Below are 24,449 nucleotides of genomic sequence, written 5' to 3' on the forward strand. Positions count from 1 at the left end.
CAAGAATTTAGGCCACTAAAATAATTGATCATTGCACCTCTCAGTTGACATACTAACCTCCTTTCTAATTTATGTCTAAAGTGTTCTGGTGTTCTTTGTTAATTCGATTAACACTTGTTAAACCTATCCCTTATGACTTTTTCAGTTGGCTTGAGGCACTGGGCATTTGAAGGCTGCAAAGCTAGTCCTCCCATCGGTGGTGACTGTGTGCTCTAGAGGGCAGGCAGGTGGACAGGGGCGAGAGGCTGGTGGCTCTGATGCTCAAGGAACCGAGGTCACTGAATAAGCCGCTGAGTCCCCACGATCCAGTGGGGAAATATTTCTTCTCCACTTGCCGTGTCCAAGGTTTTATACACTTCCCCCCAGTCCCACATATAAATCAGCAATATGTCAGTAAAAGTCAAGTCCAGAAAACAGGCAAGGTACCTGAACCTTCCTCTGAGTGCACCATAAAGAACCAGTCGACTTCTTCTGAAGGGCAGGTTTCCAAATCAAGGACCAGCTTATTCTTCCATCCAAGACATCTGACTCTCTGGATACCAGAACATCCTAGAAGAGTCCCAACTACATCTCACCTCCTCTTCCAGACCTCTTTATACCACCAGCCCTAACAGGACTTCTGAGGGGAGAGATGAGGGCTTGGTAATAAAAGCCTACAAAATGAAGGAAGTTCCAAGCAGAGTCAGCGCTGTGCCCTGACCAGTGTTTTCTGGTGCCTGGAAGCTCAGAATGCTGACACTTTTGTCAAAGTAAAAGGCCAGGAGTGCTTAGATGACATTCTAGTTGGAAGCTTCACTGTTTCTTGTGGAGGTGAAGCTGGAGGTGTTCAAAACGCCCGTGCCCACCGAGTGTGGAAGGGGGCTCCCAAACTTTGCCCCCATCACACCCAGGGTCCCCGTCAGAGAGGCTCGGGCGGGCGCCCAAGCATCTGTTATCCTATCGCACAGCCTTAAAGCCATGCTTCTCCAAGTCCCGCCAGAGGATGGTCTTGGAGTCTCCTTTCTGCTCATGGAAGAAGGACGGTCCTTGTAGTGGTGGCCAAGGTCCAGAGCCCAACAGAGGCAGTTTTCCAAGGGGACACACATGCCAGGGGAAAGATTCTGTCCTTGCCACTAGGGGCATTCTCCTGTCCCTTAACAGCTCTGTGAATTTGGCCCAGGAGCCACTTTTAGGATGAAACAGTCCACCAGAGGATAAAGGGTGGTGTGAATTTGGCAATTTGGGTATCAGGAAAATTGGGTGTAACCGTGGAGCTGCCTGCAAGTCAGCCAACTGAAAGGTCTGAGAGCATGTGGTGAGGCTCCTCCCACTCTACGAGAGGTGCCATCTGGGGGGGGGTGTACGTGTGTGTGAGTGTGGGAGAGTGCACGTGTGTGCCTGGGTGTATATGTGTGCGTGCATGTGTGTGCACACGTGTGTGTGCATGTCTTGCTTCCCCAGGCCCCCTTACCTCCTAGCTCTCCCTCCTCTCTCTCTCTCTCTCTCTCTCTCTCTCTCGGCCTGGGCCTGCTTCTTCTTTCCTTTACTCCTTCACTATTTCTCCCTCTAGATATGTTCACCCCATTATAATAATCCCATAGCCCACATCCTTTCCCTTCCACTCCCCCAACTTCCATTTATTTCCTCTAAACGCAGTTTTGTACATTTATTTATTTTTTTAAGAAACCCCTGCTGCTTGACTCTCTTTGCCCCTCTCCCGTACCAGCTAGAATGCACCTGGGCCCTTTTCATGTCCTCTTCAGGAGAGGGGAGCAAGGAGGATGGAGGTGAGGTTACTACTCTACTGTCTTCAAGGGGCACCCAATTAAGGCTATTCCTGTGCCCTTAGAACATGACGGCCCAGAGTGCAAGTTTCCCATCCTGAAGGGACCACCGCTGACCCTCTGTTACCCACAGGCACATCATCACCGTCCCTCACTCCCTGGGAGCTTCTCTCACCCTCTGAATTTAGGGAACTGTGCTCACTTTTGCACTGGCCTGACCCAAAGAGAATAAGGGGCCACATTCCTGAGAAAGTTTCCCATGGGGCTTCCCCCTCCAAACAGCTAGTGGTTTTGCTTGTCCACTGTCTGCAGATTAATTGTGCCATGACTTCCTCATTGGTGGGCATATCTTAGAGCCAATGAGATGACCCCTAAGATGCATATACATGTTTCCTCTTAAACACATCTCATTTTCTAAGTAAGCATCTGCATTTTAGAAAACTCACTTAGAAAGATGTGTTGGCAATTGCAGGCAACCTCTGGAATCAAGAAATGTGGGTAATTTCCAAAGACCTGGAGAAACGTCAAAAGTATTCTTATCCATTTCCTCCCTCTAAGGAACCCTGCAGCCTTCCATTGCGGGAACACGGTAGACACAAGACCGTGCCACTGGCAGCAGCCTTGGCTCCTGTACTGGCTGACAAGAAGTAGCGATCGTTACTGCTATCTTTATGAAGCCACTGTCATTTACTGAGCACCTACCGTATTAGTGCACATTTAGTATTAAGCACTAAATGTGCACAAAGACCTCGCAACAAAGTTGTTTTTTTTTTAACATCTTTATTGGAGTATAACTGCTTTACAATGGTGTGTTAGTTTCTGCTGTATAACAAAGTGAATCAGCTATACATATCACAACAAAGTTTTGAGGGAGGTATTATTATCCCCATTTTACAGATGAAGAAACTGAGGCTCAGAGAGGTTAAGTAAGTTCCCAAAGTCACATGGTTGATAAGAGGCAAATCCTATTCTGTCTCCGAGCCTTTGCTCTGACCACTTGGCCGCCCACCCCAAGGGACACTGTAGAAGCCCCCAAGCATTAGACAACCGGCCTTCTGTAGAGGAGGAGAGTTCCCAGGAAGACTCTCCAGGGGCACACTTGGCCCCTTTATCGAGAAACCCAACATATAAAAATCCAAACTCAAATTCATTACAAAGAATTTCCCATAGCCCCGCTTCACATGGAGAGTGGCCCTGACACATAGAAAATAGGGTTCAGTTTAGAAAGACGATGTTTACTGAAGCTTTTCAGAAACAAATGAATTTCTTGAACCAACATACCCATATACAAATAGCTGCCTATGACTTCAGACCAGGATGGACCAGAGACACACATAAAACGGGAGGACCCAGCTGAGAACCAGGTGCCACCTGTGAGCCCTGGACACACACATACACACGTGCACTTGTACACACGTGTGAGCACACACTAGTGCACGCACACACTTGTGTACACATGCGCAAGCTCATATACACACATGCACAACCATGTATGTGCACACGCCTACATGCCGCATTCACATCCACAGGCACACACACACCCCAGGGCTCTAAACAAAATCACCTTGCCTCCTCATAAAATATCAAAGGGATGAAAACCAGTTGGGACAAAAGCTGTCAGGCCAGACCCTTTCAAAAATGAACCCTCAAAGAGAAGGAAGTGGGTCCCCCTGTTCATTATAGATGCACTCTGGGCTCATAATTAGCAAAACTGGCCACGAGTATCATCCATCTGCATTTCCTCCCACCTCTGGCTCTCAGCCCTATTGCCCCCCGCCCCCTCCGCACCTGCCTTAGCCAAATTCTCAGGTTCTTCGAGGGGTGGGCTAAGGGACTGACCCCTAATCCTACTGGGGAGAATATCCTAATTGAGAGAATCTATTTTTCCGTCTTTCATGTTTTTTTTTTTTTCTGTCTCTAATGTTAACACATGAATGATCCTAAAGTTTTTATGTTATTTTTTTTTCTTGGACTAAACCATTATTTACAGGGGGAGAGGGGGAAGAAAGGCTCTAGAGGGCCTAAGGGGGATAAGGGAGACCAAGGAGCGCCTGGATTAGATGCCCCCTGTCCGTTGGTATGTTTCCATCTATCACTTGGTTGTTCTGGGTTTTTCCTTGAGGTTTGCAAGCTGGAAACAAAGAAGGCAAATAAAAAGATGAAAAGCAAATGACTCCACTGATGCTACCAAAACCAACCTGTTCATGTGACTGATGAAATTCTGCCTGCTGTTGGTGTTGCCCTAAAACCACAGCTGCAAGTAATTCCCGCTAAAGCCCTTTCCTTTGAAGATGCCGAACAATTGATGTGTGGAAACAGAGACACCACGAGGAAAGGGATTTGGGAGCAGGCCTTGGCTCTTAGCTCCAGGCTGGCTTTGGAAGCCAGTGTAGCAATTGTGAAACCCACCCCGCATTTGCCTTCTTCGTTTCATGGCCACCTCTGTGGCCAGCAGTTCAAGCTGTCTGAATCCCCACTTGGTCAGGATGCAGGACACTGGGGTTAGCGTTTCCTGAGGGCCATCTCTGCCCCAAACTGGCTTTCACACACAGCCTCCCAATGGTCAACAGCCATCCGGCTAAAACCTGTAAAGCTGCAGACCAAAATCTGTAGACAGACCCCCACGAAGCCTTCCCAAACCAGCCAACGAGGAATGATTCATGGCACATATGCCGGGCTTCTCAAGTGTCCCTCAACCCATTTGAAGGTCCTGAAATTATGATGTGCTAAAGTTGAAGTTCACCTGTGTTTACTCCAAGTGAGTCTAGATGGAGAGGGGGCTGGATGTACACGCTCCAAAGCTCAACTCTCCCAGGAGCCAGAGAGAGCACAAAAGCTGAACTGGGGAGATGGGAATCAACTGGGATCTGGGGTTTACTTGTAGATGCCTCGAGGGTCCTGCATCCTGGCCAGGGTAGGACTGGGCCTCTCCACGCCACAGTCGGAGCTGGCCAGCCTTGACCTAAATAATCATCGTGGTTGGTTTTGTGAACAGGGACACCGAGGTTTTAAAGGAGAGAAAGGGGAGCCAGGGTTACCAGGGCTGGACGGACTGGATGCCCCGTGCCCACTGGTACGGCATCACCCTCCCTTGCCTGCATGGCCAGTGTGGGCTTCCCCATGTGTGCGGTTTGTGCCTGCGTGCCTCTTCCGCTGCCCTGCACACTCCCGCTTGTCACTCTTCGCTCTGTAGACACCAAGGGTCACCCTGCCTTAGCTGGTCCTCAGGGGGCTCCCGCCGCGTTCTCCTCTTGCACGCAGAGTCTGCCAGGATGCTTTCTCGGCTTCCTCCTGCAGCTGCTTCAAAAGCCCATCACCTTAATGTGAGCGGCCCTCCCCACCCGATGCCAACCTTAGCTGCATCAGACCCTCCTTTCAGAACTGCTTCTAGACAAACCTGCCACCAGAAAGAAAGCCAGGGAAGTGGATTCTCAGGACAAGTTATTAGGACTGTGACTTCTCTTCCTTCACACACTGCAGTTAGTTGGAAAAGCGTTGGCAAAACATTTCAGTGAGATGCCTGAGTTGGCCCCATGTCCCGCTCCACTCCAGCATCGCACGATTTAGCAGAGGAAAGATGGGCACCTGATGAACATGGGACAGAATGAGAAGTTCTAGAACCAAAGTAGAGGAGGGGGTACCCTGACTGTTCTTCTGGCATAGATCTGGGATCACTACCCTGGTGACACCCCCAGAACCAGGGGATGGTCCAAAATCAGGATTCTAGATCCTGTAGGGTTCATCCTTTTTGCTTAAATCCTAGAAGACACTACAAGACCCTCCCTTGGTTTCCCTTTTTCTTTCATCTTTAGGTGGTTCACAACCAAAAAGTCTGGAAGAACCTGGAAAGGTTGAGAATGTAGTTAAGGAAGGGAAGGGAGAGACAGGGAGGGAGGGGAGACATTTAGGACCCGCTCCCAAGCATGTCCCACCTAAGTGGTGGCATTTCTGGTCCCGCTGGGCCCAGTCCCTCTCCAAGCAGGGACACCCGAGGCTTCTACAGCAACCCTTTCAACATACTGCAGGGGAAGCAGAAGATGGCACTTCACTCCAAGGCAATTGGCTCAAAAACTTCCTGCTCTCCTAAATTTCTGGAGGAGGTTTGGAGCTCATGGATCTAGTTTCATACCAGTAATTGTCAGATGAGCATTACCAGCCTCACATCCCCACCCCAGGGTCACACAGGAATTATCTTTGAACAGAAGAGAAAAAGTTACTAAAAAAAAACAAAAAAAAAGATGCTGTGTGACCCTGACAGGGGACCATAGAGCCACTTGAAGGGACTTTTTAGGACCACACAGGCAACACGAAGGACGGCAGAGCCAGCAGCGCCGCAAGCCTCCCGTTCCCGCCGCGCTCCCCACCTTCCCACCCGCCCCTTGAACCCCCAGCATGCAGCGCGCACCGCACAGGCGCCTTTCTCAGCCGTGGAATCTCCCCCGCCCTCCGCGGCACCTCCGTTAACCGGCAGCCAGGCGTCCCCTCTGCCGTGACCCTTCCCACGATCTGAACACTTGAGTTCTGCCGGATGCAGCCCTGGCCTCCCTGCTTCTCACCCACACACTGTCACTCCCCTCTGCCTGCCCAGCCCTCGTCTGTCCCCCCTGCCACCATCCACGTGCCAGTGGGAATGCCCCTGTGGTCCACGGAGGCTCCTCTCCCTTCCAGAGACCGTGTGAAGTGTCGCATTGTGGCGGGCTGGGGAAAGAGACAGAGGTCTTCATGGAACCCTGGGATGCACCACCTCGCCCTGCAGACCCTCCCCGACCCAGAAGGGACAATGAAAGTTATCTTGATTTGACCTTTAATGCAAACTGGCATTTTCTCCAATAACATTTGTGTGTTACTTTTGCTGTGGAAGTGTACATGCCTTGCCTTTCTTGTTTCCCATTGTTGCTGTTCGCCGTCTCCTGCGCTGTGTTACTGTGGATGTGGGGCGGGGCTGGGGGGCTGTTGATCAGGAATTTTAGTACAAGGTAACTAGACTTCTGCGGCCCCCGTGCAGGGCCAGCTGTCTGCTGGATGCAAGGTGAGTGGTTTCGGCACCTGTCATGGGTGGATGAGTAGGTCCAGGGCAGAGGGTGCTCCCATTCCGGCTTCGCGGGGGCTGACCACTTGCTGCGGTCCCCTGAAACCCCGTGTGCATCTCTTTCTCTGCCCTGGAGCCTGGGGTTCTAGAATCTGGGCTGCAATTCTAATAGACCCGGACTGAGAACCAGATCTTTGCCCTGGTTCAATCTCACCTTCCCCGCCTGCCTCTCAGTGGTTGCTAGGTTCCCGCAGGGAGTGCCAGAGCAGCCAGGATAGCGGGGCCCGAGGACACGCGGGACGTCCTGAGGCTGCTGGTGCTCTGGAGGTGCACCGGCAACGGGGACAAGCGGCACCCGGTGGATTCCCATTCCACCACTGCCTCTTCCCCCCAAGTCCCCAGCAACGGCTGTGCCAGGAGCCCCGCCTCCTTGCTGAAGGCACCTCAGGCTCACATTGCAATGCCTGTGAAATCACCCCTCCTCCTCCTTACTGATCACCAGATGTCCTCCCCCAGCTGCTAAGGAAGAGAGAAAAAAATCAGGGAATGGGAGAAGTGGGGGTGGTCGTTTCATAGAGCCGCACCTTCCCCAGGTTTTACGAAGGAGGAAACTGAGGCCCCCAAGGCCCCCCAGCTCTGAGTGACGCCCACGGGCACCCCGCACTCAGTACAGCCCGAGGGGAGACCAGCAGGCCTCTGGTCTGTCCTCTCCACAGCATTCAGGTCACCTCTGCTTGCTGAGCCCACAGGCTAGCGTCTTGGCCTTGCACTGTAACTACATGTGAGCTTGGCCAATGGGCAGACGGGCGGGCTTGCTTCCTGGCTCCTTTTGGCTCGGCCCTGGGGTAGAGAAAAGAAACAGACTATATCGGGGGGCCGCACCCTGATCGGCCGCCGCAGTGTTTGTGGCCCTTGTTTCCCCTGTCCTGCTGCTTGGTGGGCCATCTCGCAGAGTCTGATCCGTCTGCCTTCCTTCCTCACTGCAGGGTGAAGATGGCTTGCCAGTCCAGGGCTGCTGGAATAAGGTAAGGTTTCCCAGGGTTCTAGTGCCTTGGAGCAGAGGTGTCCTTGGGCTCCTTTCTCTATGGTGGGATAAAGCATGCACGGTTTCCATTCTGGGCCTTTCTGCAGATGAGGTAGCAAGACATGGGTCAAAAAAGGAACGATCCCACAGGCAGGGTGCCCATTAAACATCTCACTCACTGCACAAGATTGAGAACATTTAAAAATGATTTTTAAGGCATCCGCAAACCCGAGTGTATGAAATTTCCATGTAGTCAGACAGATGACATCTTTATCCTTTGTGTGGTTAAATTAGACAATACTTCTCCTGCAAGGAGTTCTAAACCATGTTTTAAAATTAGTTATTATTAGCTAGTCTCATAGTGTTCATAGGAGGCCATTTAAGCCATTATCCAGATATAGGAAATCTAAGTTGTTTAAACTATAAAGTCACATAGATTCTATACCTCCTCCTAGAGATTGGCCAGCTCACCACTCTACCTTGCCCCTTGAACTTAAGCTGTCAGAGCTCCATGCTTCTGCACATGAGACCTGCAGCCCAACCTCTCTTGGGTTCCCAGAATTCCTACAAACAATGAGGTTTCATTTGTTCACACTTGCCCCTGCATTTGCCATCATTAAAGCCATCTGACAGCACTGGGCTGTGCCCTTGCATGCAATCACCCCACTCATCCAGGGCCTCCAAAGTGCAAGGCTCCCCGGCATGACCAGGGCCACTGGTTTGCTAATCCAGAAGCCCAAATTGGTCCTGGCAAAGGTAGCAGCTGCCATGCAGTCCCACCCGCAGCCTCCCTCCACCTTGCCTCCCGCTCAGAGACTTCATGCCAGCCCTTTATCACTGAGGTCTCAAGGTGTGGGTTCATCCTCATTAAAGGGCTGGAGTCCACTACCTGCCTGAGAGTTTATGCTTAGCTAATCCAGTCCTGCCCAGTGACAGCAGTCACACTCACAATGAGATGAATACAATCCTCCGGCTAAGTGCCCGCAATCTCATTAGTTCACGGGATTCAGTAAAAGCAATGAAACCACCCAGGTACCTAAAGCACCCCTAACCAGAGAAAGGGAAGCTCAGCCCTCAAGGGAGATGCCTCCCCAAGAATCTGTCTCTCTCGCTGTGCCTCGCCCTCTCGGTGAGTTCCTGTAGACCTAGTTCGCTCCAAGAAGAAGGAAAGGCGTGTGTCCCCTAAGAAAAAAGATTTTCTTCTTCAAGGTTGCTGTGGATGGTTAGGAGATAGAAATGGTTGGGCTTAGCAGGGGAAGAACAGCCTACTCTCGAGAGCTACAATGTCTGGGAGAAGCAACTAGAGAGCCTGGTGTCTTGGTTCACACCATAAATTGATTTTGGGAAGATGCAGTTAATTCAACAGCCAGGCCTCCAAAGGCAGCATAGGGAGAAAGTGCCCTCTAGTGGCCGGGATGGGGAATGACTGGAAAGAGAAAGTGGTTTCCCACCCTCAGGATGCGGAGAGTGAGCACCAGGGTCTTGGAACGAAGGGGGTTCCTGGCTCCCCCAGTTCCCCTACCCAAAGCTCCCATCCAACCCAGGACAAGACCCACCTCGTTTCCCACAAGGGAAATAAACACTCACAGACCAACTGACACTAACTCCATGTTGTTTTGTGTTTGTTTTGCAGTGATGCCTCTAACCTGGGATTGGCCTGTGTGTGTGTTTGTAAATAGAATATTTATTTTTATACAGTTTTCACTTTTTGAAAATGCCCGAAGTATGATGCATCTTACAGATTATTAAAAAAAAAGGAAAGCCTGCATATTTTGTACAGAAAATACCAACCTCTTCCCTTTTGTTTACAAGATGTTTTGTATACGTCTAAGACTCTAATACACTTTTCGTTAGTGAGTACGGCTGTACGTTTGCATGATATTTGTGCACACTTATTAAGTATTGAAGCTTAATAAATTATTGTGTTCCAGTGCCAAAGGGGGCCAACCAGCACTCAGGTGCTGGCTAGTTTACGTGTGACTTCAGAGATACGTGGAGTTCCATGGTGTTTGCTAAGCTAGGTGTGTCTCAGAATATTTTAAACTCTTATGGATTTTCATTATTAAAAAAATTAAACATGGCAATTCTTGATCCTGATTCATCACTAAATTAAATACATTCTTTTCTTGTGAAATCAGGAAGTCCCAGAAGTGGGGGTCCTCAGAAGTTTAATGGTTTGAACCATTAAGTCCAACAGATGGAGGGCCGGGACTATACTAAGCAATGTCTATTATAATGTACCCCAAGTTCATTACAGTGCCACATGAGTATGTAAAGTTCAGTTGTGCTGAAACCCTCGAAGCCCCCAAGGTTACAAAGGGCTACTTGCTCCTGCTTTTGTTTTTTGGTGCTTTTTTGGTTTGTTTTTCTTTCTTTTGGGCTGCAATCACTAGTAGCAGCTATTGCTGATGATGGCCATTCATTTGCTATAGATTTGCAAGGTCTGCTCACAACTAGCAGCTGAAAAGTTTGCAGCCATTCCTCTCCAACAAAGAACGCTCAGAAAACAGGAATCTGGGCAAGATATTGGCAATCTGAAGCTGTTTTTTTTTTAAGAAGCAGAGTTTTACGGTTTTCTGTACCGTTCTTAGTATAATGCTTATAAAGGTCTTGCTGCTTATAAATAAAATAAACCTATTTTAAAGACTAGGTAAGTATTACCTATGGGGCAGCACACAGGTTTACTGTTACGTGTTACAACATAATTGGTGCTTCCAGAGGGCTTGAAAATAACGAAGTACTTGGGTAATTTAAACACCCCCCCCATTTTGTTTGCCCTTTAATTTGTCTTTATATGTATATCCTTTCATCATAGACAGTACAAAGTCACACTGAAACAGACACCCTGTCCACGCATGGTAACACAAACTCTAAATTAACAAGCTTCACATTCGTGGGACCCCTGCCACATTGTGGGGTGAGGTCGCACTCACAGACTCTTGTCTTCATGGGACCACCACATGCTGCCCAGACCCCAGGGACCTTACCAGCATGCTTTACCAAATATCCACTCAGATATTTTGGAAATCAGACACCTTCCTCCCCTGAGCCTTGGCTTCCTTGTTTGAAAAGTGAAGCAGTTGGGGCTTCCCTGGTGGCGCAGTGGTCGAGAGTCCGCCTGCCGATGCAGGGGACACGGGTTCGTGCCCCGGTCCGAGAAGATCCCACATGCCGCGGAGCGGCTGGGCCCGTGAGCCATGGCCGCTGAGCCTGCGCGTCCGGAGCCTGCGCTGCGCAACGGGTGAGGCCACAGCAGTGAGAGGCCCGCGTACCGCAAAAAAAAAAAAAAAAGTGAAGCAGTTGAATTAGAGCTGCCGTCTGTGGTCATCTGTCCCCTCCACTGGTGGCAGAAGCATGAGGGACCCAGACCCCAGCCACCAGCTGGTACACATTTGCTTTTCCTAGTGAGGGAGCAATTCCAGGGTGCCGCGCTCCCCCGATAACTCTGAGCCCAGGGATGTTCCTCGTCCCGAGACTGCTCCCCAGAAGCTCCACCAGGCACAGTGAGGGCAAGCCTGGCCCTTTCAGGGGATAAGACAATATTTTAATTTTCATTTCTTTTAAACTCAAAAGAAAAAAATGAATATATAATCATGAATTCAGCCAGGGTTATATTTATCTTTCTACCAGAGCAGTCATAAAATATAATTTTTTTGTATTTTTCTGGAGGAAGGAGTCCACACAGGCAAAAGTGCCCAGAGCCCCTGAAAGTCGTAGCACAGCTCTGCCCAGCCTCTGCTCCTGGAGATGTGCTCTTGCCCTGGCTCCACTGACTTATGCCTCCTGCGATGCCACCCTCCTCACCGTTTTCTTTTGCTTCCTCACCTCCACCCCCTCATCTGAGGTCCTGAGGAATCAGCGTGTAACCTGGTTTTCCTAGACCCACCGCCTCATTCCCTTTCAGGGTCTCACTGGGGCAATCAGAGCCCACTGATGATCTCAAAATAGAGTCAAACATAAACTGGAAAGATCCAGAAACTGAGATTCTGTGTTAGCTGAAGACCCTGAATAACTCTTGAGCAAACCAAAACCTTACTCTGTTTCCATCCTGGTGTTATTATTCATTTATTTATTACACCTCAGCTAATAAATACCACAAAGGATTCAAAGTCACTTGCAAGAATACAGATAATAAAATAGAAATATGTGTAAAGAAAAGTTTAAACATCAGAGTCAAGGAAAAATAAATCAGAGGCAGTGGCAGGCGAGCCCGGGATAGGCGGGGAAGAACCTCACACATTTCACCCCCAGGGGCCTGGTGGACAGAGAAAAAATACAATCAGCCTGGTTTCAGCATCCACACTGCCCTCCCCTGGGGGGCAGTTCACTGAGGCTGGACCCCGTGTACACACATTGTCTCCCCCCGGGGTTTGGTGCCTCGTGTATCCTCAACCCGGGCATCCTCCCCATCACAGGGCTGCGAGCGGCACACCCCCCAAACCCCAGGCTCCTGACGTCAGGGAGCCCCAGGCCTCACTACTTGGACCTTAACCCAACTCAACTCCATGTCAGATGGGTTAGAAGCAGGGAGACAAATGGTCAGGAAGCAGGGGGGCTCGGCACTCATGCTGGCAGACAGAACAGGAAGAGGCAGGTGCTAGGGGGACGGTGCAGGGAGGGGGGCGGGTGCCTTGCAGGAGGGATGGACGGCGGGGGCGGGGGGGCCGCACAAGGCCCTGGTGGCAGAGAGGGCTCGGGGAGGTTAAAATGCTCCCTCTGGTCCTGGGGACTTGCAGCCCCCCCTTGTTGAGAGCTGCTCGCTCAAGGAGAGAGTGAGGCACCAAGCCCTGCCCGAGGGGCAAATCACGGCCCTGTTGGTGAATGTTCTCTGGGACCTGCAGGCAGCTGGTCTGGAGAACCACCTTCTCTGGTTCGCTCCCCTCCCCGTGCTCTGGCACCAAGCACACCTTGTAGCCGGCACTGTCTGCTTGGAGACTTGCAAACACCCAGCTGGACAAAAGACTGAGCCAGTGCCCTCGTGGGTGACAGCGTAACAGAGTCCTCTAGGCCCAAATAAGGACTCTCATCAAGGTCAGCCACTTGTGCCTGCGCAGTCATGAGGCCAAAGGAAGCCCCACCTCGCTCAGGAGGTGACGGCCCTTCCACACACCCCACTGCCCCATCGCCGCCTCCCCCAGTGCTTCCTTCCTGCCTGGCCTCCCTTCCCGGGGCCCGCTTCACCTGGCAGAATGGAATACCACAGACGTGGGGGGGGTCAGGGTCAGCCCATGAAGGGGGAGGGCACTGGCTAGGAGTCGGGAGCCTCAGCTGCCAGCCCTTTCTATCTGGCTAACTATCTGGCCTGGGGCAACACACTCCAAGTCTCAGTTTCCCCAGGTGTCAGTGACAGGTGACCTCTGACATCCTGAAACCCCCTGATTCCACTGACCATTTGGCTCCTGGGAGGACTGGGATGCTGGAGCATTCCATGCCCCTCCACCTAGAGTCATTTTTGGCTGTGACAGTATCGTGCATGGAGCTGGCCTTGCAAATCTGTGTGCCGCATGCGTGTGCTTCGTAATCCTGAGTGACAAGACTCCTGGACTTGCCCTGGGGCGTGGGTGAGCGGGGCAGCTTTCCTGGGGCAGCCGTGGCTGCAGAGGTGGGGTCTCTCACAGAGCTGTCCACGCTGCTGCATTCGTCAGAGAGTCAGCAGTGCAGCTTTAACCCGCCGGCATGCAGCTGGAGCCCCAAAGCCCCACGAATGTACAGGGACACTGCTGCCTTCCTCACACTAGGCTCTCGGCTCCCCTCCTGGGGCACCACACACACACATCCACAGCCTGGCCTCGCCCCCCCACCCGGCAGCTGGACACACCCTCAGGCAACTCGAGATGTCAAGCACCTATGACTCCATCCACACCACCAAAAAAAGGGCAGGCCACTGATGAGTGACCCAGAAAAGAGGAGGAAATCCACACGGAGACAGAGGGCAGAGAAGGAAGGGAGGGACAGGGAGGAACGGCAGCTCATTTCTCCAAGGAGGGGAACTTTCAAGGGTGAAGTTTCCTTGCAGCGGTGGAGGACAGGGAGGAGGGTGCAGGGAAGGGAGCTGGATTTTCGGCCAAGGCAGAATTCCACATGCAGTGACCCTCCAGTTCCTAGACCAGCCCTGCTTCTGAGGGGCCAGAGCTGAGCCAGGCACGTAAGCCTTGCACCACGGGGGCCTCCCCAGCAGGGCTTCCCTTTCCAGGTCTACTCGCTGGCCCCTGCATGCACCCTCTGCTTCCCCCCTCCACACCTGGCCTGTGCAGGGCCCTGGGCCTGGAATGCCATGCTTTCTCACCAGTCAAAGGTCTACCTCCTTCTAAGGCCCAGCTCAGACTCCATGGCCCTGGGAATACCTTTCTGGGTTCCTCAGCTAGATGAGTCTCCCTCCCTGGAACGACCAGGAACTCTGTCTGCTTTTCTTCCTCCACCTTCTATTAGACTAGGAAAGTCGGTCTCCCATATTAGACAATGAACTCTTAGTGGAGAAGGACTTTCTGATTCACCGGGCTCCTGAGGGACCTAGCTCAGGTCTCCCTGCCAGGGCCCTGGCCGGGGCTCATAAACATCCCTGACCTGCTGAGTTATCAATCTACTTTATTAAGCACCTACCATGTGCAGGCGTTGGGAGGCAGGTGGGGCTCCTAAGGACCGGAAGACACAGCCGGCCCTCCAGGAGTTAACGGGGTGCCCAGCAGCGCAAGGACTGTGCTGAGTGCTAGTGAGGGCGCATCTGAAGAGGCCGCGGCCGCCAGCGTGGCCGGAATGAAGCGAGGCCTGGGGGGTCCAGGAAGGAATTAATAGCAGGGAAGGAGGAGCTGACCGCTGCAGACAGGCGGGCCCCTCCCTTGCCTCATCCTCCTCATAGAATCTTCCAGTGGGCCGGATCCTGGGCCACGCCAGCTTCTCAAATCAGGGGAGGGCAAACAGGATTGTGGTGGAAGGGGACAGAGAGGTCCAAACTGGGAGGGTACCTGCCAAGGTCACCAGGTCAGTGGGACCCCCGGCTCGGGGAGGCACCCCTACCTGCCCATCACCGGCAGGGCTCTTCCTCCAACACCCCTTCTCTCTGCCTCCTCAAGGGCCAGAGTCCATGGTTAGTAGCCAAGAAGTGAAGCCAGGCAGCCTGAGCCTTGGGGAAAGCGCCTTCCCCTGGAGGAGGGTGAAGACCAAGCGGCCTCCGGACAGAGGGTCGCGGGCCGAACCCTTCAAGGGGGTCTGGCTTGAGGGGGTGATCAGAGGGTGACCACGGGAGAGCGTGGGACACGTGCGCTCTCTAAGGGCCAGCGCTCGGCCCGCAGAGCGCAGGCTCACCCCGTCGGTCTCCCCAGCTCTCTGCTGGGGTTTCTGCCGCGACCCTGCAGCTAGCGCCCTCTGCTATTGCTGCACCGCAACGGCGCTGGATGCCCTTTGGTCAGGGAAGAATTGTGGATCTTTGAGAGACCTCTCTGCAGAAGGGGCCGCCAGCATTGTCACACTCTGACCTTGGAAGCCTCCCCAGGAGGCTGCGGCCAGAGGCCGGTCACCTTTCCCAGCTCCTTCTCAACAGATTTCCTTTAACTTTCTTTGGTGCTGCCACGATTAACCCTTTAACCTCCTGGGTTCTTTCAAACATCGTAAGCTGACCAGCGTACCAAGCTGCAAAAGCAGACAGCGTTTGTCTTCGAGAGGAAGGCACAACGGTGTAGTAGAGGAGAGAAGCCCATGAGCACTCCTGGGTGATAAGCTTGGATATCTGGGCTGGCCCTCAGAGCCAAGGGCCTCACGTATCTGGTCTGCAGTCCTGAAACGATGGAGAGAGGCAGCAAGCCACCTATTTGCAAGAGGATCTGGAATAAACCTTCATCCTTTAGCAAAATTGTTGAAGGGACAGTGCCTGGAAATTACCCTTCACTGCCTTCCTTCTCCCTGGGTCACCATATGCAGAGGCTTGGTGGGTACCACGGGATTTTTACTGCCAAATTAACCAGCCGCCCAACGCTCCTTCCATCCCTGGGGCCATGGGAGAAATCAAAAGCATCCCTATATGACGTGATACACGAGGAATTTCAATGACTCAGAGGATCCTGGACATCTGCATATAGTCAAATGGTCTGTGTCACCTGCCAGCAAAGCACCAGCTCTGAACCAACAACATTGGAAGAAGACAGATCCATCATGGCCACCTTTTAAAGAGGAAACTGCTGGTGCCTGGGCTCACTTCACTGTAGAAATGCAGTGAAATCGCCTGCTAAGACACATTTTTCTTGCACTCCGCTCATTCCAAAGACAAAGTGTTTTATTTGCAAAAGTCTGCCAAAATAAATGTGCCTGCAGCTCCCCCAGCCAGTGGGAAGCACTCTGGCCTGGGAGGAAGGAGGTCTGCATGCTGGACCTGACTGCCCGGGGCCGGGTGGGCGACCTTGGGCAAGAGCTTCCCATGCTCTGAGCCTCCACTCCCTCCGTCATCTGTAACCTGGGGCAGGTTCTGCCTACCTCACAGGACATGGAAGGACTATCTGCATGAAAGGAACTGGAACACGGGAAAGGGCCGTATAAAGGTTAGACAAAGAGATGGTTAGTATTCAGTTCAGGGAAAAACCTTGCTTTTTGTAGCCAAACCTCAATTAACTGGAGTCACTTGAGAAATGGTTCATTAAAATTTCTGGCAAAATCAGGTTCAGAGCAGGCCCTCTCGTGTCCACACAGAGGGCCTGCTTGACAAACAACATGGACACTGAATGATGGAGATGTGGAAATGGTGGCCAACCTGGTGGGGGGGCGGACAGGATGGATGTGGACTGTCCCCGCTCCCCAGGAAGTTGCCTTTTAAAACTAAATTTCCTAAATGTTCATAGGGTTTTTTTTTTCTTTTCCCTAAAAAGAGAAGAATCAGCAATTTTTTTCAATCTTTCTTTAAAATTCCAATTACCCATATCCCTGGTTGAATGAGGATGTTTCTCTTTTGCTGATTCCAAGATAAGGTGTGTTATTGGGAAATCTGTGGCTGTCCAGTGGTTAGGACTCCACGCTTTCACTGCTGAGGGCACGGGTTCAATCCCTGGTCAGGGAACTAAGATCCCTCAAGCTGCACAGTGCAGCCAAAACAAAAACAAAACCACAAAAAACAACCAAAAAACTAAGATGTATTATTGATTCTGGGCCTGTACCCAATTCCCCAGCAGCCCAGCCCCACTTCTTTTTTTTCCCCGCCCCGCTTCTGCTCCCCACCTGTGCCCTCTTGGACACTGAGGCAGAGATTCCCCATGCGGTCAATCTGTCATCTTAAGTTTAACAATCGTTACCTTGGTATTTCAGTAGAAAAAGTTCAATTGCACTGCAACTTGCAGGAAACTTCAGTGCAGTTAACTGAAGGTTTAATGTATTTTTAAAGTGAGTCAGAACCTAATTCTCCGAGTTGCATAATGAAGATCAACAGCTTATCTGACTGATTATATAGATTAGGGAGTAGGAAAGAACGGTTTCCAAGAGTAATTCCTCAATGATAAAAGTGCTCATGAATTACTTATTTTCCTTGTGGTAATTATTTTTGGTAAGGACCTATCCATACTGCAGGCAGTGGGTCTTTTCTATGGAAGAAAAAAAACTACCTGCACATAGTTCGCTGATGGTTTAAGTTTCCTAGCCTTTCTGTTTTGATGTTAAGGCGAGATGTCTTCTTTTTTTTTTCTAACTGTTGCATTTTTCCTACGACTTTTAAAAAGTTATTTCCTCCAGGCTCTCCTTTGGGTCAAAAGCGCCTCCTGTGAAGGCAACCTGGTGCTAAGTTCCTGGAGTGAAGCATCCTACACCCTGTGCCCACCCTAGGTGTCCCCAACAGCAGGCTGTCCCATCCTGACCCCTGCAGGGACCCCTGTCACATCCTAGTGCCTTTTACCAACAAAGAGGTCATCTTTCAATGGGCAGGACCTCTCCTAGCTCCAGGTCCGTCACTGGTCTCCATGGCGCCACATCGCCACATCCCTGCAGTGCGCTGGGCTTGTGTCTCCTCCCCTTGTCAAGCAGATGGTGAGAACCTAGAAAGTTTCTACCTTCTTGCTGCTTTTGTCACTTTCGCAAATGGTTCCCAAGGCCTCTCGTCAATCTCTGACCCCACCCCCCACCCCCGCAAGGGGTAAGACCCCCCCAGCCTCTCAGCCTGGACGGTCTTCTCGGCCTTTCCTTTTGGTGGTCCCTGAGTATTTCTCACCTCCTTACCTTGCATCCACCCACGTCCTGTTTTCTTCATTTTTCAGTTCTCTCTCCATTCACTCCTCACCCTCAGACCACTTGGCTCCCTCCACTCTCCCTCTCCTCCTCTTCTTCTGCCTCCCTCCCCATCCTCTGACCGCCCCCCCCAGCTCCCCTACACTTCCCGCAGCTCAGTCCATGAGCATGTTTTAGCTCGTTTGAGCTCACCGCTGCAAAACAAGGCCCCTGGGGAGAACGATCTGAAATCTGGTCAACGGTGTGTGACAGCTTTTTTTCCTACCAAATTCTCCTAGTGCCTTTCATTTAAATAGAGTCGTTGACAGATGTATCATTCTCCTATTATGTTCCCCATAAGAAGAGAAAACCACACCTTTGTTTTATTTTATTTCACTTCGGGTTTCTATTCTGAGTCTGATAAAACATTGTTTTTAGGACCTACTGGTGAAGAAATGCTTTGTTTTCTTTGTTTTCTGGTTTCAGGGTCATAAGCAAAGTCTCTAGGGTTTTTTACTGGTTTAAGTTCAATAAGTCAGAGAAACGTCTCAGTATAGACCTGCGACACGCCGCTTCTCCAGAGGAAGGCAGCAGGCTATGGCGCAGAGTTTCCACTTCCTCACCCTTAAAATGAAAGGGTGAGACTAGATGTAATATTCTGTGATTCCATAATTCAATAGCTTTTTTGCTGATTTCAACAGATCAAATGCATTTTTCCTTATGCCTATCAGGGATTTGTTTGGTTTGCTTTGGTTTTTAACCATGTAGGTTTTCTAATTTTAAAGAAGGGTTCGGGGCATCCCTGGTGGCACAGTGGTTAAGAATCCGCCTGCCAATGCAGGGGACAAGGGTTCGCTCCCTCCAGGAAGATCCCACATGCCGCGGAGCAACTAAGCCGACGCGCCACAACTCCTGAGCCTGCGCTCTAGAGCCTGTGAGCCACAACTACTGAGCCCACGTGCCACAGCTACTGAAGCCTGCACGCCTAAAGCCCGTGCTCCGCAACAAGAGAAGCCACCGCAATGAAAAGCCCGCGCATCGCAAGGAAGAGTAGCCCCCGCTCGCCCCAACTAGAGAAAGCCCGCGCGCAGCAACAAAGACCCAACGCAGCCAAAAATAAATTTATTAAAAAAACCAAAAAAAAAAAAAGAGGGGCTCTGGCTCAAGCCTGGGTTGAGAAACATTCCCTCCCCGCTGAACCTGGGTGGAAAGTTGTTTTGAACAAGGAGGGGCAACAATTCCCTGTGCCGATTTTTTCCTTTTCCTTTGGGAACCCACTTGGTTTCCTTCCATGCATGAATTGCTGGAATCTGGGATGAGGTCTCTAATACATGATGAGACGTTCAGAGAAACCCAGTGCCAAGTATTTGTGGCAGAAGTCATAAGAGCTGATCTTTTTCTTAAAAACCGACTCTTTGGTTCATAGCTTAGCTAAAAGCAATCCAGCCAATTCCGCGGCCATCCAAGACCCCCATGAAAGACCCTCAGTGTTTCCCATGAATGAGCAGGGGTCTGCAGGGTTCCTGCCACCATGGCCATTAAAGTTCAGTGTGTGCTCCAGAATGATCAATGTAAGAAGGTAAATCGCTAAGTGGCTCTGTTGTTGTCCTATGGCCAAAGGGGTGTATAACTGTGTTAAAGAGAAAATAGCAGCTGTGTCTTATGTGCTACTGGAAGGCGTTACTGCAGGTTCACGCAGGACGAAGTGATGTCTCTGGGAATATGACTGTGCGTGGACCATGTAAAAACACGTGTCTTCCAAACCCCTGCCTAGCAGGGGTTGAGGCAGAAGAGAACAACGTTTAACTATACCAACTGGCCAAGAAATATGCTGTTCCCTGGCACACAGACTCGGAGGAATTGGCTGGCTCTCCGTTGGGACACAGTCTCCAGTCCCCCTTTCCAAACGTTAACCTAATCATAAAGCAAGCAGGTCCCCACTTGCAAGGAGGCCCTAAAAGAAGTCTGGTTTCTCCAGCTGAAGTTTTCTGAAGTAGCCACTCACGCGGGCATCCCTTACCAACTCCGGAGGCACTCACATCGGGCTCTTCAGAGCGAGTGCATTTCTGAACGTCAGTGCTCACAGCTCCCAGCCCATCCATCCACAGCACTGCCCGTGGAGGAAGACGCCTTCCTGGGGCGCTGGAGACCTGGGGCCTCTTAGGCTTCTGCCACCAGCCTCGCAAAGGCATTCAGTGGAGGGTGGTGACCCCAGACCCCAAGGCCTTAGCTTCAACCTTGGCCTCTCTCTGCTGACCACAGGGACCACTTCTGGGCAGAATCCCTGTGCCTCAGATACTACTTTTCTCTGATAGCCAGACTCCACCTAGCACCATGGCCTTTTACATTCATGATCTAAAAAAAAGTCTCCAAAGAATTTTAATTACTCCAATTTAAGTTTCAAAGCTTCCTTTATAAGAAACATTATAGAATCTCATATCATGTTCCAGCGATTCAGCAAAAATGCCATTTTACCAGGAAAAAAACCATGAAGGGCAAAATGCTTGATTCCCTTAGTCCCAGCATTACCTTTCTGCCTAACTGGACTTTGCAAACTTCCACTGCAATCCCAGGCTCATCTTTCCAGCCTGTTTATTGAAGCAATTGGATTTTATGCATTTGTTAATTTTACACTTTCATTTAAGCTTTTTTTTTCTTGTGGTTTGGTACATTTGGGGTACAATGTTTAAATGCACAGTATTTTATCTCCATGATGAGGTTGATAATGGAACAGAGTTTCTTTTGCTTCTCACAACCTTCAGATGATTTCAGAACTGTTTCAATCTTACACACCCATTGATATATTTTGTGCTGCAGCTAACTTCATACATGTAAATATCTTCTGTTATATCTTGGTATTTTAAGTACTGCCTCTTTTTTAATTGTGATCATTATCACTATTATTCTTTTATCATTCTTAATTTTGGATATTTTTTCTGGTGCACTCAATTTATTTTTCTAATCACCTTTGATATTTTGGAATTATGTTAGTATTCTGGGTTAACAGACACAGGAAAGCACTTTGCTTAAGCAGTGAGCAAGCTCTCTGATAGATATTCACATGAAAAGATCAGTTCTTTTAAACACTACCTATATGGTTTTCTTCTCATTATCAGGTGCTATTTCAACAAAACTTGTTTCTCTGCTGGATTGTTCTGTCCTTCCCACTTCTGACTTTGATTTTTAATTTCCTGTGATTCAATTTGCCAATGCCCAATCATACCGGGTCAAAGACAGCTTTCTGCCTTGGCAGTGGGGCCTTCGCTCCATTTCAATAACTTCCAGGCTACACGTGAACCACAGGGAAAACATCCCAGGTGGTCGGGATGTGCCTAAGGACCTATGACTAGATGGCTTCACAAGTGGCTTCTTAAGTGTTTTGAAGTAGAGGGCAGAGCCCCCGGCTGACCCATACCCACATCTGTTTGAAACCTCTTGCCTCCCACTTTGCCACATCTAGGCAGGCCACAACCTGGCATCTGAGTAACTCTATCCCAGTCACTGTGACACCAGGGTAAGGGTCCTGAGAGGGGGTCAGAAGACCCAGTTTCAGTCCCAGTCCTGCAGTGGTGCAGTAAGTGACAGCCCTTTCTGGTCCTGGGTCCCATAAAGTGCAAAGCTGGATATTCTTTGCAACTGGAATACTCTCTACCGAAAAATGTAGCTGAGCAAATGAGCCTGTTTCTTGAAATGTAGCTTTGCTACTCCCAGATGTGGGTAGGATTTTCGCATATGAGTACAACTACTCTTTCAAGTAGAAAGCCCTACCCCCTGGAAACCCACAAGGGCCAATGGCCTGAACCACAGTATCCTAAGGCTCAAAGGTGAACCCAAGAGAGTGATGTGGGAAGATCAATTACTAATTATTCTAAACAAAGGCTCTTTTGGAGAGGCCATCAAGCTAAAAAGATGAAACAGTAACTGCCTAAATCAGTAAAATGGTTAGGCAACCGTTAGCCTAATGCACCTAAACTCGTAAGGAAAAAAAGCGCCAGAAAACTCCCTGCCAAAACTGTGGTCCTTCCTGTCTGTGTCATCCTAGAGTTTTATATGATATTTTGTACTTAATATCTATGGTGTAAACACTTTCCATTGTAAAAGATGTAAATGTGAATTATATATTTTCTTTTTGTCTTTTCTAAAATGGAAGTTGATCTAAGTAATAAATTACAAATCATCTACATCTTGTTCTTTTTTTTTTTCCCAGAAATTATATACCTTTAACATCTCTCAGAAGGGAAAAAGAGCTTCATGATTAAAGGGAGCCTTCATTCCTAGCTAATGGAAGTAAGATGGTATCATATAAAGAGGAAAGGATTAGGGCTCAGGAGAGTGGGTTTTAGTTCTGACTCTTTCATTAACAGATGTGAGACTGGCTAAGTCACTTAACCTCTTGGCGCTTCATCTAAAAATGAAAACAGCTGCCACAGTTGTTTTTAAAATTTGAAAGGTAGCAGATGCACATGGAATTACTAAGTCTTAACTTTCATTACCCCAACTGGCTGGGGTATAAACATTTTATATAAGGGAGATTTCTGTTTCATATTTTATTTTGCTTAAATTCTATTTGGGGACAAAACTAACAAGAAATTGAATGTGAAGTTAACTTTTTCCATCAATATGTGTAAGACCCATGATTAATAACCATAATTATTTTATTAGCTTTAAGAGCAGTTAGGGAAGAAATAAATTTCAACAATTTTTAATGAAATACTCAAACTTTGAGTACGTTCTTGGTTTGACCAAAATTTCTTCATCGGTGTCTAACATCGCATAAAGAAGACTTCTACCAAGGCAGAAATACAGTCAAGTGACCTGGAATTGATAATCCATCCCAAGTGGGCAGGAATTCCCAAGGGGTGTGGAGCCAAGGAAATCCTGCATGTAATTCCATTAAAGCTGAGAAGTGCCATCTTACCCTTCGCAGATGACCAAACTGAAGCTACACAATTCAAAAGCAAAAGCCATGAAGAAGAGCAGGTTGCTTCCCACTTCAGCGGACCAAAAGGCTTGACCTTGGCTTCCTACCATGTCAGAGTAGAAACAAGCCTTGGAGATCATCTCCCGTCCCCTCCTTGTGTATATGAGAGACAGAATTTTTGTAACTCAACATCACGGTCTCTCCAGCTCATGAGAAAGACGGCTTGGGATAAAAGGACCATCCAGGACTTTCTCTGGGGCTGTGACCCCTCCCTCTGTGCCTGCTGTTCAAGATGATGCTCGTGGAAGGCGGGTGAGAGGGAACTTGCTTCATTCACCTTGTCACCTATGTACGGGCCCTCCGTCTTCAAAATAAGGCATCGGAAATACAGCCATTGCACTGAACAGTTTGGGGGTCTGAGTGAGGGGCTTCTAAAAGTAAAAACGCCTACCTCTCCCCTCCTTTTCCAAAGAGCACAGCAAAACTACAACCCAGGAGATAAGAGTTCCAGGTCTGGCTCTGCCATTAAATGTGACCAGGAACCCTTCCTGATCTGAAATGGTCACACAGGGATGAAGCATATGTAAAAGCACCTCTCTGCTTTCTGTTTCCTGACATTTTCTTTCCCACCATCCTCCCCCCACCCCCAAACTTCTCTCAGCTCCTTGATGCAAAAGTGGTAAAACAGATACGTACTTTAGATAGATAGTCCTGTGATTTCTAATGATTAAACCCAACAGTGCAGAAAACAGCCTTTAAAAAATTTAAAAAAAAAAAGGTTTCATCTGTGTTTTGTTCTTGTTTTAAATGACTGATGTTTAAAAGTGCCAGAGAGCTGATCTGTGTAACCAAATCTCAGAAAGACACAGAAAAGAGGAGTGGCTGAACTTTTTCACAAGCAGTCAGGCTACAGAAGGATTTTCTGTTAAAAGATAATATTTAGAAAAAGGTAAAATCATGACGCTCATACAGATATAAAAATGAACACGTTAAAGATTTTATTTGACTCATATGATGAGGGAACCACACCATCGTTTTAACCAGTCCAGAGGAAAAGTTTAAAATGTACATATTTATGTAGACTAATGGAATGTTGAGCTGAATTACAAAGGGAGCAAAGCCCATTATTACTATCAGGACAGAATATACATATCTGTCCATCACCTACAACTTACAAAGTGTTGCAAAGACAGTAAACAGGTCCTAGAATCTGATAACCCAGAAGGACAGGCTGTAGATGAAACATAGTTTTCCACGGAAACACAAAAATATTTTTTACCATTGTAAAGCAATACTCTGCTTTATTTAATACTCAGACTTATTTCACCGACATTAAAACCCATGATCATTTTCAACTTGTACGTTATGCTGGTAAAAGTGTGATCAGGATAACCCTTGAACAGATATTGATGGAGCCCCATATCTGAGCATTAACCTTCTGACCCCTGTGAGCTCTGGGCCCTCCCCCCTCTCCCTGTTCATTGTCACCCCACCCCCACTCCCATTTAGCCTGGGGCTAAGAACTCTTGACATAAATAA

The 24,449-nt window shown here is 49.3% G+C and overlaps 1 protein-coding gene across 1 annotated transcript in view; it reads left to right on the top strand.

The window, feature by feature from the left end:
• COL13A1 (collagen type XIII alpha 1 chain) overlaps positions 1–18,744 on the top strand; it is a 95,417-nt gene extending 76,673 nt beyond the window's left edge. The window contains exons 38-40 of the mRNA XM_028480858.2: positions 4,759–4,836; positions 7,779–7,817; positions 14,887–18,744. Coding sequence (XP_028336659.2) covers positions 4,759–4,836; positions 7,779–7,817; positions 14,887–14,919 — 150 coding nt within the window. The 3' untranslated portion in view covers positions 14,920–18,744. The remainder of the gene's footprint in view (positions 1–4,758; positions 4,837–7,778; positions 7,818–14,886) is intronic.
• Positions 18,745–24,449: the final 5,705 nt, after the last annotated feature.

Source organism: Physeter macrocephalus, chromosome 20 (assembly GCF_002837175.3).
Source record: "Physeter macrocephalus isolate SW-GA chromosome 20, ASM283717v5, whole genome shotgun sequence".
Classification (NCBI taxonomy): Eukaryota; Metazoa; Chordata; class Mammalia; order Artiodactyla; family Physeteridae; genus Physeter; species Physeter macrocephalus.